Genomic DNA, 16,524 nt, shown 5'->3' on the forward strand with positions numbered 1-16,524 from the left:
AGGAAGGCGTGCAGACAGCGGATGAGGCACAGAGGAGCTCGAGAACCACAGAGGAGGATTCAGGAAACAGGACATCAAGGATAACTCACTGGAGGCACGGAGAGAAATACAATTCATTAATAATCTGTTTTAGATACAAAGGCTAGAACAAAACTACCGTTGGCAGGTAATGCTGCAGCGCTGGCTGAATGTCCTCTGCAGCCTTTTAGTCTCCTCATGCTCATCAAGTCGATGATCCACAGGTGTAACTGATTAGAGTCTGGCTGTGGGTGCAGGAGCTGACAGAGCAGAACTCCCATATGAAGTTTTCTTCAAACACAAAGCTGGAAAAAATAAAATTATATATCAGAGACTTTTGAGTCCACTTTTTTCTCTTAAAGTACATGTGAGCAAAATATGAGTGCCCAAAGCGAACCTTGAGCCATTTCATTCATAAATACAAAATCCATCCATTATCTTTACCCGCTTCTTCCTTTCAGGGTCGCGGGGGTTACTGGTGCCCATATCCAGCATCACTGTGCAAAAGACAGGGTGAACCCAAGACAGGTCTCCAGTCCATCACAGGGACACATAGAGACAAACAACGCACCAAAGTTCATGCTCAATAATCCAGCTACAAATCCAACAACGTTCAGTCGGGTCATCTGGATGGTTTCTTTCTTTTTTTTTTTTTTTTTGAGACGTTTTGTCCTTCATCCAAAGGACTTCTGTGATAGGTGTTTGTGGGACTCCAGTTTGTTTGGGGCTCCTCAGACTGAAGAAGTCCTTTGGATGAAGGACGAAATGTCTCAGCAAAAAAAAAATTTGTCTTTGTTTATTTTGATCAGTTAACGCTAAACTGATTTTGTACAAAGCGTTTATTAGGTTGTGTAAAGCAGAGTGCTCTCTGTAGCATCTTAACTAGCACATCTGTATTGCACGCCGCTAGCTTAGCGCTACTTTTTTCTGTGCCATGTTCTCTAAAATAGTTATTTAATCAAGTGTTTATGTAAGGTAAACTTATAGGTATGTTAAAAACCTGTTAAAATGCACCAGAATGCAGGAAATGGCTTCTACTTTATTCAAAATTTTCTAAGGGAGAACCCCCAGACCCCGCCACCAGTGTGTCCCACACATAATGAAGGCTTCTCACACCAGTGGGCACCATATTGTTCAAGCAAGGGCCATTGTAAGCACTGGGGGCTAAAGCACCTTAAAGGTCAGATCTTAGAATCGCCCCTGGCTAAACCTATATCAAAAAAAGTTAAGAAAACTTGAAGAGCTTGAAAGAGTATCCAATAAAGCATTTAGCAGTTTGTGTTGTCAAGTAAAAGAAAACAACTATTTTAAGTGTACTTTTGCAGAAAATGTGATGTTTTATGTGATATAAACCAGTAACGCACATGTTTAAATTCAGTTCATGGCACTTCCCATCTGCAAAGCCTTAATGGATCTCTACGGATCAAATGTTGCCGACTTGTGACCTAGAGGGAATAATTACTGCAAATCAACAAATCACTACAAGTATTTGAGGAATTCCCTTGATGTCATGATCAAACATTTTTATTTTGACTAGACTGACTTCTTTCAGCAAGACCAACAGAAATATAAAGTGAATCATGTGATACTGCCTTCTTTCAGCCCAAATAAAGCTCCATGGATAATTTTCCATTGACAACACTCTGCACAATCAACACGTATGATGAGGGTTTATCTTTTATAAGAATAGCGCTTGTTCTTCAAATTCAATTCATACTGAGTTGTATTAAATGTGTTCTTACTAACAGACATGTTGTGTTGGTTATACTTTAATTAATTTGTTAATTCATATGCCAGCTTTACTTTGTAGACTAACTTAATATCCAGGGATTTTTTTTTTTTTAATTGCTAAAACAAAAACAAGACATACAATCTAAAAGGAGAGGTGTGAATTTTTGAGGACCTTTTTTATTTACATTATTTTTGTTATTTAAATGTACATCATGCTGAACACTGAGGACAAGCAAATTGCATTAAATTAACCTTTTTAAAAGCAAAAGAAGCAGAACAATATTATCCGATTAAAAAAAATAAACCTTATTAAATCTTATTTCTCATGTCTGGACTACTCCAGAACATATTACTGAGCCTAAATGGTGTTCATGCTGTACTATTGGTACTTCTGGAAGAAGATGTGGTCACCATAGTGATAACAACAGATGTCCAAATGTGTCGTCTCTGATACCGATTCCCTACTGCCCTCTTGATAACAGCACATCCATCGTTGAACCCTAGAAATCAGATCGTTCTGATTGCAGTGATTTTAGAGCAGCTACACATCATGGTGACAGATTACAAGGAACTTTCCCCCTACTCTGTACAAATCATTACGTTCAACACAATATAAGTGAATCGGTGTAAATATTCTGAAGGAAAATGAATGGAGTCATATGCACTAAACACACTGCTTTGCCTTCAACGCTTCTGTTGAGTAATGAGCCTTACATAAGCTGCAGCGCTGAGCAATTTAACTGATGTCTAAAGGCGAGGTGACCCTACTACTGCCTGGCCAATCACCAGGAGAATACTCCCATTCATTACAGTTCAGAATGAAGTGCCCCACCTGTGTTTTCACAGGGCTCTGGAGGCCTGGAGAAAGCTTTCTAAGTCATTGGAGGCGCGGTGGTGTTGTGGGGGGGACAGTAGTTCTGCTGCCCAGCCACACTGCTACTCACTGGGGCTTTTATCGCGGCGTAATCCCCTACAACAAACAGAATGGCCGGCATGTGCACATGCAGCTGTCGCAGTCTTAGTGCAAGTGGTGTCAAGTTAAATCAGAGGAATGGACTGAGGCCTCCGAGCCATCCGCTGCCCTTCCCTTCGCTGGCATCCCGCTCCCCACGAGGCTCCAGCACACACAAACACACGTACAGTATACACTCTATGTACATACCAGTAACCCACTCTCCACTAGCATACTTCACAACACCAAGTATGCTTCCTATTTACTGTAAATAAACCAGTTTTACATGACATACCATATATTTTTAATGCCTTTGGTTAGCAGGAAAACAAAAGAGGACCCATGTGCTTGATAGTTTTGATTTCAGTTCAGTTGAGTTCATTCATTTGGTGCCAGCTCACACCAGAAGTCATTCCAGGGCACTGTACAAAAGGAAACTAGTCCAAATTATATCAAATTACATCCAATCCAATATAAAGCAGGCTGAGGTCAAATACAATACAATCATTTATTACACTGTACAAAAATACAGATGTGTTTATTACAAAATGCAGATTTGTAAAAAGCTGTCCATTTAAGGAAACTAGGAGATTGCATCAAATCTTCACTTCCTTGTAATCCCTCATCCTGAGCAGCATATTGGCGACAGTAGAAAGGAATGATTACTTTTGTTAACAGGAAGAACCTCGAGCAGAGCCAGGATCAGGATGAGCGACCATCTGCCCTGAATGGTTGTGGAGTCGAGAGAACAGGAAAGAGAAGCTTGATAGTTGAGAGAAGATTTTAAATTATATTCTAAAATGTACAGGGAGCCAATGGAGAGAAGCTAAAACTGTTGAAACATGAGGTCTCCTTCTAACTCTTTCAGATATCTAGCAGCAGCATTTTGGATCAGCTAGACTTATTAGAAAAAATTTGGGGACATTCGGATAATAAGGAATTACAATGGTTCATCCTAGAAGTAATAAATAATAAATAAATTTCTCCATCACAAGATGTCACCAATTTCAGTAAGTAGATAGAACCAGTCCTACAAAATCTACAATGCAGTCCTAGTCACATTTGTGGAAGTTAAATTCAATGTAATGCCTTCCAGAGAAAGGGAAAGATTACAAAATCTGTTCCAAAGACCGACAACCTCTGTCTTGTCTAAATTTAAAAGCTGAAAGCTGAGCATCAGGTGTTTGTCTCCAAGAACAAGATTTCTTTATCGTCATTCGCATCACGTGGTACATGTGCTGGAATAAAATTATGTACACAGGGTCCCAGTTACATCCAACAAAAGTATAAATTGTAAAAGGAAAAAAAGTAATAAGATCTAAGATATGAACTTCGATTACAAGTGTATCTTTGTGCTGCTGTTGTTCGGCGGATTGTTTTTGTACTACTAGTGCTTAGTGTATTCTTAGTTTAGAATATTCTAAGTAACCGATTGCATTCCTCAAATTTTATGAATAAAAATAATTGTTTTATCAGCATAACAATGGAAATGTATTCCCTGCATTCAAATATTTTTTAATGTAAAGGAAACATGAAGGGTACTGGTCCAAGCACCAAACCCTGTGGAACCCCATGACTGATGTATGAAGATTTGTTATTTAATTGAACAAACGGGAATCGATCAGATAAATATGATGTAAACCTGCTTCAAACTTTAAAACAGAAATATATTTAAGTCTCTGTATTAGAATTGTGATCAAAATTCACAATTTTTCTTAAATAAATTATGAGTGTGACTAAATCCAGTTATTTTTGTGTGACTTTACACTCTGACATTACAAAGTTTGAATCACAATCGAACATCTCTTTGTAAGAAAAACGATTGTAAGTTGTCTACATGGACCTGTAGAGTGAAATTTTTGCTTGTATATCTCATTTCATTATCATTTGTAAAGAAATGGTTTCAGAATAAACATTTTTTTGTTTCTTTCGTTATTATTTTTGAAACCGAACACATCCCCCCACCACCACCACTCTCTTCAATTCAAACTATTTTTACACCTTCTTCTACCTCTCGGTTAGTTTCTGGCTCCAGTGACCTTCTCTCATGTCAACAGTGGACAAATTTAGCAGTCCGGTTTCTGGAGCGACAAAATAGTCGGACAACAACAAAGGAAAATGCGTGCGTCTCTGTGAAGGTGAGAAAGGAAAGATCCTGGCAGATACAATTACACACGTCCAGACACACAAACAGAAAAATCCAAACAAGTTTTAACTGGCTGAGGTTTACTGGTACTGAGGCATGCGGGGGAAGGACAGTGTAACCACAAAGATACTGGATTTACAGACATTAAAATGTAATTAGGAAATAGGAAAAACAAAAACACTTTCCCCTTAAGAACTAATTGTGTCGTAAGAACTGTATCGTACAGAAGGGCTAAGAAGATACAATGAGTCAGGATGATGAGATGGAGAGTACTGTCGCCATGGAAACATGCAGATCCTTCACCACTCCCTGGGTCATGCCATTCTGGAGCTGCCAGGGTCTGGATGCCATGTCACCAGGGGTGTTAGGCCGTTCTTCATCCTCTACTCCTCTTTACTCTGTGACGCACCAGATGCCACAGACACCGTCACCGACTTAGATACAGAAGACGAAGTGTTCTGGCGTGAGTGATGCATTTAGTTCAACAAATCACCACACTTTGAGTGACGTTTCCAGTCGTTTGATTTGCATTTTTATTTGAGACGCTCATATAATGAGCTTAACTGAAGCTTCGACTTTATATTGATATTTTACAATACTTCTTTTTTCAGCTGCTCCTCAGGGGGTCGCCACAGTGAACTAACTCGTACGAAGACTTGGCAATTGTTTTTATGCTGGATGTCCTTCCTGATGCAACCACAGACCACTGAGCTGCCACTTAGGGTGCCTGGGGGAGCAGGTTGTGGGGGTTAAGGGCCTTGCTCAAGGGCCCAGAGTGGGGCAAATGAGGGTGGAAGCCGGTGTTTCACATTTCCAATCCACATTTTGTCGTCAGTCTGGGGAGTCGAACCAGCAACCTTCTGATCACAGGCTTGCCTTCTCTAACCTCTGCACCACCACGTCCCCTTGATATTTTACAATATCGCTTTTTATAAATGGATTGCATTAAGACTTCAAGGCTCTAAAAACAAATTTTAAAAAATTCTGAACTCTGCTACCAATGGGACAGATCTGGTTGGCAGGATGTGGACTGAAGAAGTCCTCAGGATGGGGAACGAAACGTCTCACTTAAAGAAACTGGTCCAGATGACACGATTTAACCTTTTTTTTTTGTTATCTACCTGGATGATTGGGCTTACAACCCTTTTTTCTGACCCAGATGTGTACGTTTAAGTTGTCTCCTTATTAAAATTATTTTTTGAGTAATTCTGCAAACAAACAAAACATTTGGTACATGTGATAAACGACTTCAGTTCCTGAAAAATGTTTTGGTTTTCTTTTTACATTTGCATCCAATGTAAAACTTGTTAAACTACACTCAACCGCCTTAAACAGAATAAACTAATTTCAAAGTGTCATTTTGGCATGTACTCTACGTGAGGCATCAACTATATTTTAAAAAGGCTCGTATTTACCAAGAACACAAGACGATTCCTTTAGAAAATGGTGGGGGAAAATTTTAAATTAAAAAAAATTTAAAGAAAATGTTAGATTTAGTCATTTTCCCCCACAAGTTCAATAAGACTAAGTAATAATTAAAAGAATTTAAACGAGAAAAGTTTTGTTTTTGCGTATGAGAGTTGTTATTGGATCCATGGTTGCCATTTAGACGACTTATCAAGGGACTTTCCACTAACGACATTTACTCTGAGTAACCAGCACCTAAATAACATCCTGAGCTCAAATAGCTTCCAGCACAGTAGAGGACGATACGTCTGCCCTACTTCTCAAGACCGGGACCAAAATAAGTTAAAGACGAGCCGCAGAGAAACAGTGAGTAAGCAGAGAGGAGGTGCAGGTGCTGGAGCTCAGTCAAGGAGGAGACACGCGACAGCTGGCCTGTCATACAATGACTTATTGTTCAGCCCAACACACGACGTACATTAACGGTCCTGATGACGAAGAACAAACAATCGAACTTGCAACTTTTTATTGCTCAACAAAACATTTAAACTGTAACCAAAACAAAAAGTACCAAATTTGACCAATTGTGCCACCATCCTTCTGCATTTAGTCACAAGGTTTATACGTTGTTACAATTACTTTTTATGCCTAATAATGCTGATAAATATAATCGTCTTTACTTCTTTTTTTTTTTAAATATATATATATATATATATATATATATATAACAAGTCGTGTTTCAAAGCAGCTCTGTGCAGGTTCTAGTCATGACAACAGGCATGCTTCAAGTGTATCACAGGTTATTTCTGATGTTTTTGCAGATATTAACAAGACTAAAATAACTCCATCTGCTGGCAGAAAGATAAAGCACACGTAAAAGGCTTAAAAAAAATAAATCTGTGCATCAAGAAGGTCCAGCGGCACGTTACACAATTCAGAACCATTCAAATAAAATGTACACAAATGCAAGGTTAGAGTCGTTATATGGCAGTGAAACATTTAAATCAAACTCCCAGTTAAAAAAAAAAAAACAGTAAATTTACACATTAGCACTGTATTACAAGCGACGTCTCAAATAAATTACATACTATTCAACTCTGTATTTAACTCAAGTGTGATGAAAATAAATTGGAGAACATCATAACAGAAACCAAAAATTAAGGGGTATTTTGTAGATGTAACCGACAGGTTTATTAGTAATTGTAAATATTTAACTCAAACTACCCACTAAACGATACAAACCTACCGGTGCCACGTAGGTATTTAGCTATTCTACAAGATATTTACTTTTGCTGAAAACACACATCTAAAAAGGTTCGAAAGAAGGCGTTTATAGATCCTGGAGCTGCTAAAACAAAAAAAAACGTGCAAGCTCTTTATACAGCAACTCCGCTCTGAATCACAACACGGAAAATCAAAAAAGCTTGAGCTATTTTGCACTACGCACCTGACTGTTAAATGTTCGTCTGTATGACTGACGTCAATCTGTGGAGGGGAGAAAAAAACAAAACAGCGCAGACGGAAAAACACATCACTCAATTTCAAATTACTTCAAAATTAAACAAGGATCGGTGTTAAGAGAACTCGGTCTTAAAATTAAAGACAAACAAAATAAGCCTTCATGAAATTGCCCACAACAGTTTACTTCTTATGAGCATTTATAAATACTTCTGCCTTGTCCCTTATATTAAATATCTCAACAAAACAAACATCTGGTACATGCTCCCTTGTCCAAGGCTGCATCAAATACTTCACAGGCAGTGTGATGCAGCATGAAGAGCAAGCTTCACCAAGTGATGCAATTCATCTCTGTAGATGTTCTAAATGAATAAGGTGCAGCTTCTGCTTATGCATCTATATAAACAGGCATTTCTATGAGTGTCATAATTTATTTTTTTACCTTCTATGTTAGCTCATATGTATCTTTGTTTAGATTCCTTAACTCTGACTAATCAATTTATCTGCTTTTCAAAGGACAAATACCTTAATAACGTTCTGAATAATCATTCCACATCCTGGACAAGGCGCCTGGAACTTGTGCAGCCTCTTCGCACACTTGAAGCATGTGAGAAGGTGAGCTGTACGTCCGTGTAGGACGCACCCGTTACGGGGTCGCACTCGACACAGCTTGCAAGGCTCCAACAACGCCTCTGGTCGCATGTTTTCAACTTCCATACCCAAACTTTCCTGACTCTCCCCCTCCGCGAGGTGGCCAGACGGGTGCGGCCCCTTGCCTTTACCCTCAACCACGGTGGACACGGGTCGGTCGGCCGTGGAGTGGGAGGGCAGGATGACCGGATCAGACACGGTTCTGCTGCAGTCTGGGACATCGATGCCTGTGTTGCTGTCATCTTCGTCACCGTGGGTGGAAAGAGAGGTGCATGCTGGGATGTCAGGGACAGACAGGGAATGAGCGAGTCGCGGGACGTCTTTGTACCAGTTTCTACGTAGAGCCCAGCAGCGGACGCAGTACCTCTGGAGAGGTGTGTTATATTTCTTGCACTCTGTGCACTGCCACGCATCCTGAGACACAAAGGACACACAAAGTCTTTCAAGTATCATCGAGGAGGACAAAAAACTTGAACCCTGAAGAGATGCAAACCTGTGTGGAGATCTCTATGTCGGTGTCATCACTCAGACACTGGGAGTCTTCATCAGGCTCCTCCTGCATCTAAATAAATGCATCAGTGGTGTTGAGTAAATCACACGCCTGACACTAAAGATCCTTCACAGACAAACATCTTTACTGAGGAGTATGAAGCTTAAAAAGTCATGAATTGGCTCCTACCTCCCGGTCTGCCTTCTCCTCTTTCCCTCCTCCATAATCACCGTCGAGTGATCCTTCTTCTCCTCCACTTCCTTCTGCCAGAGCAGCTTCTTTCATTTCCACACTCACCTGTTCGCTCTCGGCCTCGGTCAGGAACCAGAGGTCTTCTGTGGTGTCCGACACAACGGCTGTGTCCTCCTGTGCGACAGACAGCTGATTCATCAGTCCGATTATCTGCTAGAAATAATCTGTGGCCTATAAAAGTAAACGCTGTAAAACATTTAACAGGTGAATGTCCAGAATCATTTATTTTTATTTTTTAAATTAACCATTTGCCGCAATAAGCTTTCAATATGCAACATGTAGGCCTGTCGTGATAAACAATAAATCAATTAATCGCATGATATATGAAAATTATCTACCTCATTTTCATTTATCGACTTTATCGTTTCTTCATGTCTCTTTCTATTGAAGACACTGGACGACAAAAAACTCAACTCCGGCGCTCTTCACTGATCCCTCCCTCTCTCTCTCTTTAAAATCAGTTTTAACCGTCAAAAATAACATTTTTAGATCATTAAAAGCAGCTAAGCTGAGAAGCTAAGCTACGAGCTAAGCTAACAGGCTGAACACGGAAAAAACCTCCATCTTGTCAAAGCTCCAAAAGTCACAGTTGAAACTCGTGCCTTCGTGTAAAACGTTGTTTTTCTCTGCAAAAAGAAGCGGAGAACTTGTTTACTGATTTTTTTATTAAAAGCTTTGTGTGAAAAATGCTATGCTAAAGAGCTCAAACCACAACGAGCGTCCGCCATTTTGAGAATTGAAGAGAGACCGTCCATGACACGTCAAGAGGCCTCGCTCATGTTTTTCTTAAAGAGACACGCTGCTGCTCCCTCACTATCCATCCTTCGGTTTAAAAAGTCTTATACTGCCATCCAGTGGTTACAAATAGATGCTACACGCAAAACAAATTAAACAATTTTTCTTAAATTTGACAATAATAATTATTGTCAAGTTTCAAACAATATTATCGATTATCGCAATAATTTCTGAGAAAATGTATCGCCCAGAAAAATTTGTTATCGTGACAGGCCTAGTAACATGTCTGCGCATGATTGTCCAGTTAATAAAAGTTTAACGGTTGGCAAGTCACTGTCTTGCATTTCTATTTTATTATTTTATTTTTTTAAAATAATTGTAATGTTGAATATTCCCAAATGAATCTTGCCCTAGCTTTAATCTGAGCAGCGTTAGCAACAAATACTGTCTCTTACTTGGTTTGTGTGAATGTCAGTGGAGCCGTTGCTCCTTCGACTGTAGTTATTACGAAGATTACCCAGAAACCACCAAGGCAGACCCGAGAGGTCCCACTCGTCGAGGGTAACATCCAGTTTGGGACGTTTGGAGGCCGAGCGTGGCAGGCCTTCAGCAGACTCTGAGGAGGTGTTGAACAGTTAAAGTCTGTGTTTTGTAACCAGAGTAGAATGATAAAGATTAAAAACGGCTAACTCGCCATCATCTGGATCTCGAGGTCGTCTCTGGGAGGGGGTCTGCAGAAGAGGACTGTCACTGTCAGCTGCCACTCCTGCTTTGACCACACCTCCACATGCCTGTGGAGAGAAGTGAAATGAAGAAAATTACATCACAGAGCCGTGACTGGATACCTGGAGGACTCGCAGCTCCATTTCAGGCTGGCCTTTGGATTTTGGGAGGAGGTGAGGATTTAAATATGGACTTAAACATGGAGGAAAGGGAGGGGGCTAATTCTACACTAAATTTGTGAACGTGTTAAGTGAAACAATGAAAAAGCCTTGTGAACCAATTCTCCACAAATAAACTCGCGTTCAAAGCATTTCAGCTCTTCTAAAATTGTGGCATTTAATACAATTATTTAATATTTTTATTGCACAGCACAGAAAATCAATGACGCTTATATCAAACGAGATCAAATTCCTCTTACATACATCTGAATAACTCATAATAGGGAAGAACTGATGAAAACAATTACAGCTTTTTTTAAATTAAAGATTTAAAAACTTAATGGATACAAAACTACATCAGGCAGTCAGCTAGAAATACAATCATCCTACATGAAAAAAAAAAGTATTTACGTTGCAATAAAAAAATACTCACACATAAACATTCAGAAAAGTGGATATTGACGGGAATGGATAGAACAGTAAAAACAGAACATGGGGATGAGTGAAGAGGTTTAGGATTATTGGGCCTTTGCTGATCAGGAGCTGAGATCCTCCAATGTGAAGCAGAGAAGAGAACTCTGAGACAGACAGAGACAGTGACTCTGCCCCCCATCCACTGGGTGGAGGAGGTGGAGCTCAAAACAAGGGCTGTAAATACCACCAGACCACACCAAGGATGGGGTTGTACAGAGACGGTGCCACTCTGTACAGATGTACATCAACGAAGACAGCAGCCCTGACCTCACTCCCCTCAGTGCACACAAGCAGTAATTACGTCCATGTTCAGGTAAACCTGAAGTGAAGTCATGGGATTTGTTACTTCACTGTGCAGCTAGCCTACAAGTCACCAAGTCATGTGCTGTGTGCAGTGAGGCGAGTTAGGCAGAGGGTCTCTGTTTCTTCCGAGCACCATGCTTCGGTTTTACCTGACCAGGATCTTCCACTCCGCCCTCTACACACTCACGGCCCACTGAAAGATTCTCTGCAGCGTCTGCATTTCAGATAAAACACAGTAACAAAGGACAGCCCCCCCTTTTTAATCATGGTAGTATAGACTCTTAAGGCCTTCAGAAGAGAGGAGTGAGTCTTTTCAATGAATATGAAGAACAAGCTGGAAAGTTTTTGTTCTTCTGGAGTAGGGCTGGGCGATATCTCGATATTTTTTAAATATCTAGATAATTTCATACGCGATATTAAATTAGACTCTATCAATATAAGACAATATAATGTAGTCTCGTACTCTATGTACCGTATTTTCCACCGTACACGTCGCTCCGCCCTATAAGTCGCATCAGTCCATATTTGTCTAATAAAGTGGAAAAATCCATAAATATGTCACTTCGCCGTATACGTCGCATCTATTATGAGTCACTGCTGACGCATCGTGTTTGTTCCGAGTCACCGCTGACAACCTGGAAATGTGGACCGGTGTGGTGCCAAAAATCGATGGGCTGCCAAATGGCGGTCACGGGAGGACTTTAACAAGAATTTAACAAGATTAACACTTAAAAACAATTATTTGTTTGTTCAAAATTATAGTAAATGTGTGTCTCAGTCTAACGTTTGCTTAATAAATGCACTTTAATGGTCAAATTAGCTACATTTCGCTGGGATGGTGCAGCTGGATTGACGGTCGGTCCAAACAGCAAGCAGAACCAAGTTGGGGATACGATGGCAAGCCGATTGTATCATTAAAAGCTGGTGAAGATCCTCAGTCATCCAGGACATGGTCAATTCAAAAAAGTTCCAAGACAAAAACAATAAAGTATAAAGTAGAATAAATAAAGTCCAGTTGTTTTGGTCTTGAATTTTTTTGAATTTGTCATTATAGCCAGGTTTACCTATTACATGATACAACGGCATGCCATACTGCTATTACTACTCTGTTCCCATCAAGAGGTTCTGCTTACATTTTTTTTTCCAGTCAGAATGATCGAAAACGGTCATATCTCAGCCAAAAACTGGTTTATAAATATGGGGAAAAAATCCAAAAATATGTTGCTTCGGCCTATAAGTGGCAGGGCATGTAAATTATGCAAAAAAAGTGTGACTTAAAAAAGGCGGAAAATACGGTAGTTATAATTATATAAACTTTTCTCCCAGTCTGCACCTACACGCGGTCCCTCCCCCTCTCCCTCACTGAATACACACCCTCACCCGCTTCCCCACCTCCTGCTGCTGTTATAAAGCTGAGCTATGCTAGATGCATATGCAGATATCAATCATCACAATGGATCTTTGTTGTCTCACAGTGGAGATGTAAACTCCTGATATGTGTGAAAATGACTGGGCAGCTGCTACAAATGAGAGGTTTGGTGTTTTCCCAGGAAACTAACTGGTTTAGAGCAGCATGGTATGAAGTTGTCTTCACATTAAAAAACACAGACATATCCAGCTTAGGGCGATTCATTTGCTGCGTTTCTTTTGGTATTTACACGCAGCAGCAACCAGTGAAGCTCAAACAGCAAGGCGTGCTGGGAGAGAAAAACAACTCCCGACACGCGCAGCGGCACTTTGCACAGAGCGGTGCGTTCACTAGCGTCGGAACTGTCACACCGCATGCAAGAACCATGAAATTCAGAAAGAAACAAGCCGTAACCAAACAGAACCTTGCTCTGTAAACAAGTCAGCTACAAAACAATGAGGGCTTTCTAACAGCTTTGTTAATAAAGGTTAATAAAGGTTGAATGAATATACGTCAATAGAATCAGACATTTTAAAGAGCAAGTCAGCTTTTCATTGTTTGCTCTGTATGTTTTCTGTTTACATTTTAAGTTGTGCTTTTGGTTTTGTTGTGGAGGAGAAAAACTTATTTTTTGAGACATTTATTTTGTAGTTACAGATGTGCGACAACTGGGACAAAGCTTTGACTCAGAAATATATTTTTGTTATTACTTTTTGGAAAGAAAAAAATAGAGATATATATTATAATTAATCTTTAAAATATCGAGACATTAATTTTGGTCCATATCACCCAGCCCTATTCTGGAGCTAAAATAAAAAAATCCCTGCATCCCCAAGTGATGTAAAACCTTCCAGCAATAAATGTTGGAGGAAAGGCTATATACATGAATATAGTCTTAATATTTTTTCACTTCACTTCGTCTTCACTTTTAGTCTTCATAGTAACATGTAAGTGAAACACAATGTATGTTTTTTTTTTTTAAATATGACCCATCAAAAACAACAAACCATTAAAAAATGCATCAAAATTTAGACAGTTAAACGAAGGAACAACTTACCAGCACAACTAAGCACAACTAAGTATTTCTTGAGCATCGCATACACTGGGCTGCAAAATAAAGAGTAGTTGATGGTTAATTTTTTTAATCTAAAATTATTATGCACTTACATATGTCCCAGAATAGCTTGATACGAGTAGGACTGTTTTGGTTGAAGGTAAATACCTCGGATTTTTCACAGAGAAGCTCTCAACTTCCAGCAGTTCTCCCAAAGGATCGTCCTGGCAGTGAACAATGTGCTGCCTCTGTTTGTCGTATAGTTGCTTCTCTATGATGTACTGACCCAAGTAATGCATCACCTGTTCAGGCAAATGAACAAAACACTTAGTAATATAAACTGTAATAAAAAAAGACTTCTGATCAACTGGTAAAAAGCAAGTCATCTTACCTCTTTGAGTGTGAAGACATCCTCCTGTGCTCCAGCTACACGCAGAATCTGCAGCAGCGGGACTTTTGGTTGTACCTGAGCAAGTAATGAAACAGTTTAACAACAAAAGTCTATAAGACAAAAAATGTGAAAGTGGCTGATTTTATTATTTTACCTGATTACTCTCTCCAGATGGGGTCCGGCCCGAAGAGGTAGAAGTTGAAGGATGGGCCGACTGTGAACTCATGGTAAATCAAATCTGAACATAAAAAGTAAAATACAATATTAAAGGTCAGCTCTTATCCTCCAACCAGTAAGATTACTTCTAAATTAAACGATAATGGTTTAGGAATAACGCGTGATTTTAACACCAACAGAGTTTATTTGCGAATATTACTGAAAGAAGCATTTTACAATGTTACAGTAACTCTGAAAATGGTTACAGACCTAATTTGTTTGAAGAAACCCGCAACTAGAAGGCCGCGTGGACGATGCACCACTCCATGAGACCCGCAGTCCTGAACGTGCCAAGGCTAATGTAGCCGAGGTTATTGTTACAAGACTAACGACTGCACTAGTTCACGTAGAACTAATTACACACAGTAACATTCCGAAACACATTTAACATGTGGCACATCTGCAGGCGACGTATGCGCTAATGACAAAACAAAGCTAAGCTAACTTAAGCTAGGTGCCGAATAATGCCCGTTTTAAGAGACATTACTTCACAGCTGCTGCATTTTTACACTTACTGTAGTCTTAACGTGGAACCCACATCTTGGGGGAAATACGGAAAAAGACAAAAATGTTAGGTTTTGGACTCCACTTGTAAATAACAAAGACTGACTGAGCTTCAAATACAAACTTCCGGACACAAAAGTGGAGTGAAGCGCCCCCTACTGTTCAGACTGTTACACTGCAGCCTCAACAACAATGAGGTGGGAGGGGCGTTCTTCTTCTTTGGTTTTAGTTGGTGGTTGGCAAACAACAATTTGGTGCCATACCGCCACTACCTGGTAAGGAGCGTGAATGGAAATGCTCAGAAACAAACAAACCAAAAAAAAAAGCTTTTTTTCAAAGGGACAAGTCATTTTCAGATATTGTATTGAAAGCCTGAGATTTTGAACTTTGCAATAATTCAGTTGGATCAAACCTTGCTTTTATTTTAGCAAGACTGTTGATCAGTTGAGTTCTTATATTTCTGACAGTACAATACCACATGGGTCATTCTCTGAATTCGGAACACTTTGTGTCTCGCAGGTTTACCTCAAAGATTTTCATATAATGTAAACCACAAAATCTATTAAAAAACAATAAATGGCAATATCCATGTGTCTTTGCAACATAATACACAAATGTATTTGAAAAATTATGTTTTGAACATTTTTATGGGTTGCTGAGGCATAGAGGTCAGCCAAATGAGCATGTCCCCACTGACCAATGTTACTGTTTCACTGAATATAAAACAAATAAAAATAGCCAGTAACTGCAAGTTATTTCTACTAATATAAACATTTGCCGGTATACTGTAACATAAATAGAAGGAATATGAGAAAAATACATGAATTATTTATAAAATAGCACTTTTTAATCGTGTCTCCCCAGTTTTGTTCAATCCCATAACAGAATACAACCCCCCCCCCCCCCCCCTTTTAAAAATAGTGGTTCAGTTCAAATTCTTCAGCACCCAGTAAGTGACATCACTCAAGTCTTTTCCCACTCACCCCGTAAAGAGATCCAAGTGTTAACATTCTTTTTTTACCTATATTTCATTGTTTTTATCCATAGATTGTTATCGTCAAGCTCAACCTTTCAACACTGTTACATGCATAAATCATATTTACTATTGTTTGAGGAAAAGCAAAGAATTATAATAATTTCTTGTTTTCCTCATGCTGCTCCATACCCTAGCTAATGTGCACTTATGGCTACTTTTAGCTGAAATTTTCAACCCCATAACACAAAAAACAAAACAAAAAAATACACGACCAGCCAGCCCCTTTTCTCTAAATGTTTTTACATGGTCATTATTTTCAGATGGCTAAATCAAATACAGAGAGGCAAAGAGAGTACAAAGCGAGAAGAAATGCAGATTCACAGAGAAGGGAAAAATACCTCAGGAAAGAGCGTGAGCAATGAAAAAAAGAGATAAAGAAGCAGGGGAAAAGAAATCAATCAATGACCCGAGCTCAAAGAC

At 39.4% G+C, this 16,524-nt stretch overlaps 1 protein-coding gene across 2 annotated transcripts; it reads right to left on the reverse strand.

The window, feature by feature from the left end:
• Positions 1–6,762: 6,762 nt before the first annotated feature.
• Positions 6,763–15,224, reverse strand: mdm4 (MDM4 regulator of p53). 2 transcript variants are annotated; one of them, XM_037679647.1, is made up of 11 exons: positions 15,080–15,224; positions 14,503–14,586; positions 14,349–14,423; positions 14,126–14,259; positions 13,961–14,010; positions 11,645–11,709; positions 10,532–10,628; positions 10,293–10,453; positions 9,040–9,216; positions 8,854–8,922; positions 6,763–8,774 (listed from the first exon to the last, which is right to left on the reverse strand). In XM_037679647.1, the coding sequence occupies exons 2-11, from the start codon at positions 14,572–14,574 to the stop codon at positions 8,220–8,222; spliced, it is 1,455 nt and encodes a 484-aa protein (XP_037535575.1). In that variant the 5' UTR covers positions 14,575–14,586; positions 15,080–15,224; the 3' UTR covers positions 6,763–8,219. The 2 variants fall into 2 exon arrangements, with proteins under 2 accessions (XP_037535575.1, XP_037535574.1); XM_037679646.1 differs by having other exon boundaries at positions 9,040–9,231.
• Positions 15,225–16,524: the final 1,300 nt, after the last annotated feature.

The sequence above is a fragment of the Nematolebias whitei genome, chromosome 7, assembly GCF_014905685.2.
Source record: "Nematolebias whitei isolate Nwh7 chromosome 7, NemWhi1, whole genome shotgun sequence".
Classification (NCBI taxonomy): domain Eukaryota; kingdom Metazoa; phylum Chordata; class Actinopteri; order Cyprinodontiformes; family Rivulidae; genus Nematolebias; species Nematolebias whitei.

Bases quoted from the DNA above. Each gene is read 5' to 3' on its own strand.
- mdm4 (XM_037679646.1), bottom strand. From the start codon at position 14,574: ATGAGTTCACAGTCGGCCCATCCTTCAACTTCTACCTCTTCGGGCCGG. The intron at 14,424-14,502 runs GTAAAATAATAA...TTACTTGCTCAG, and splicing joins CATCTGGAGAGAGTAATCAG to GTACAACCAAAAGTCCCGCT. The intron at 14,260-14,348 runs GTAAGATGACTT...TTGCCTGAACAG, and splicing joins ATGTCTTCACACTCAAAGAG to GTGATGCATTACTTGGGTCA.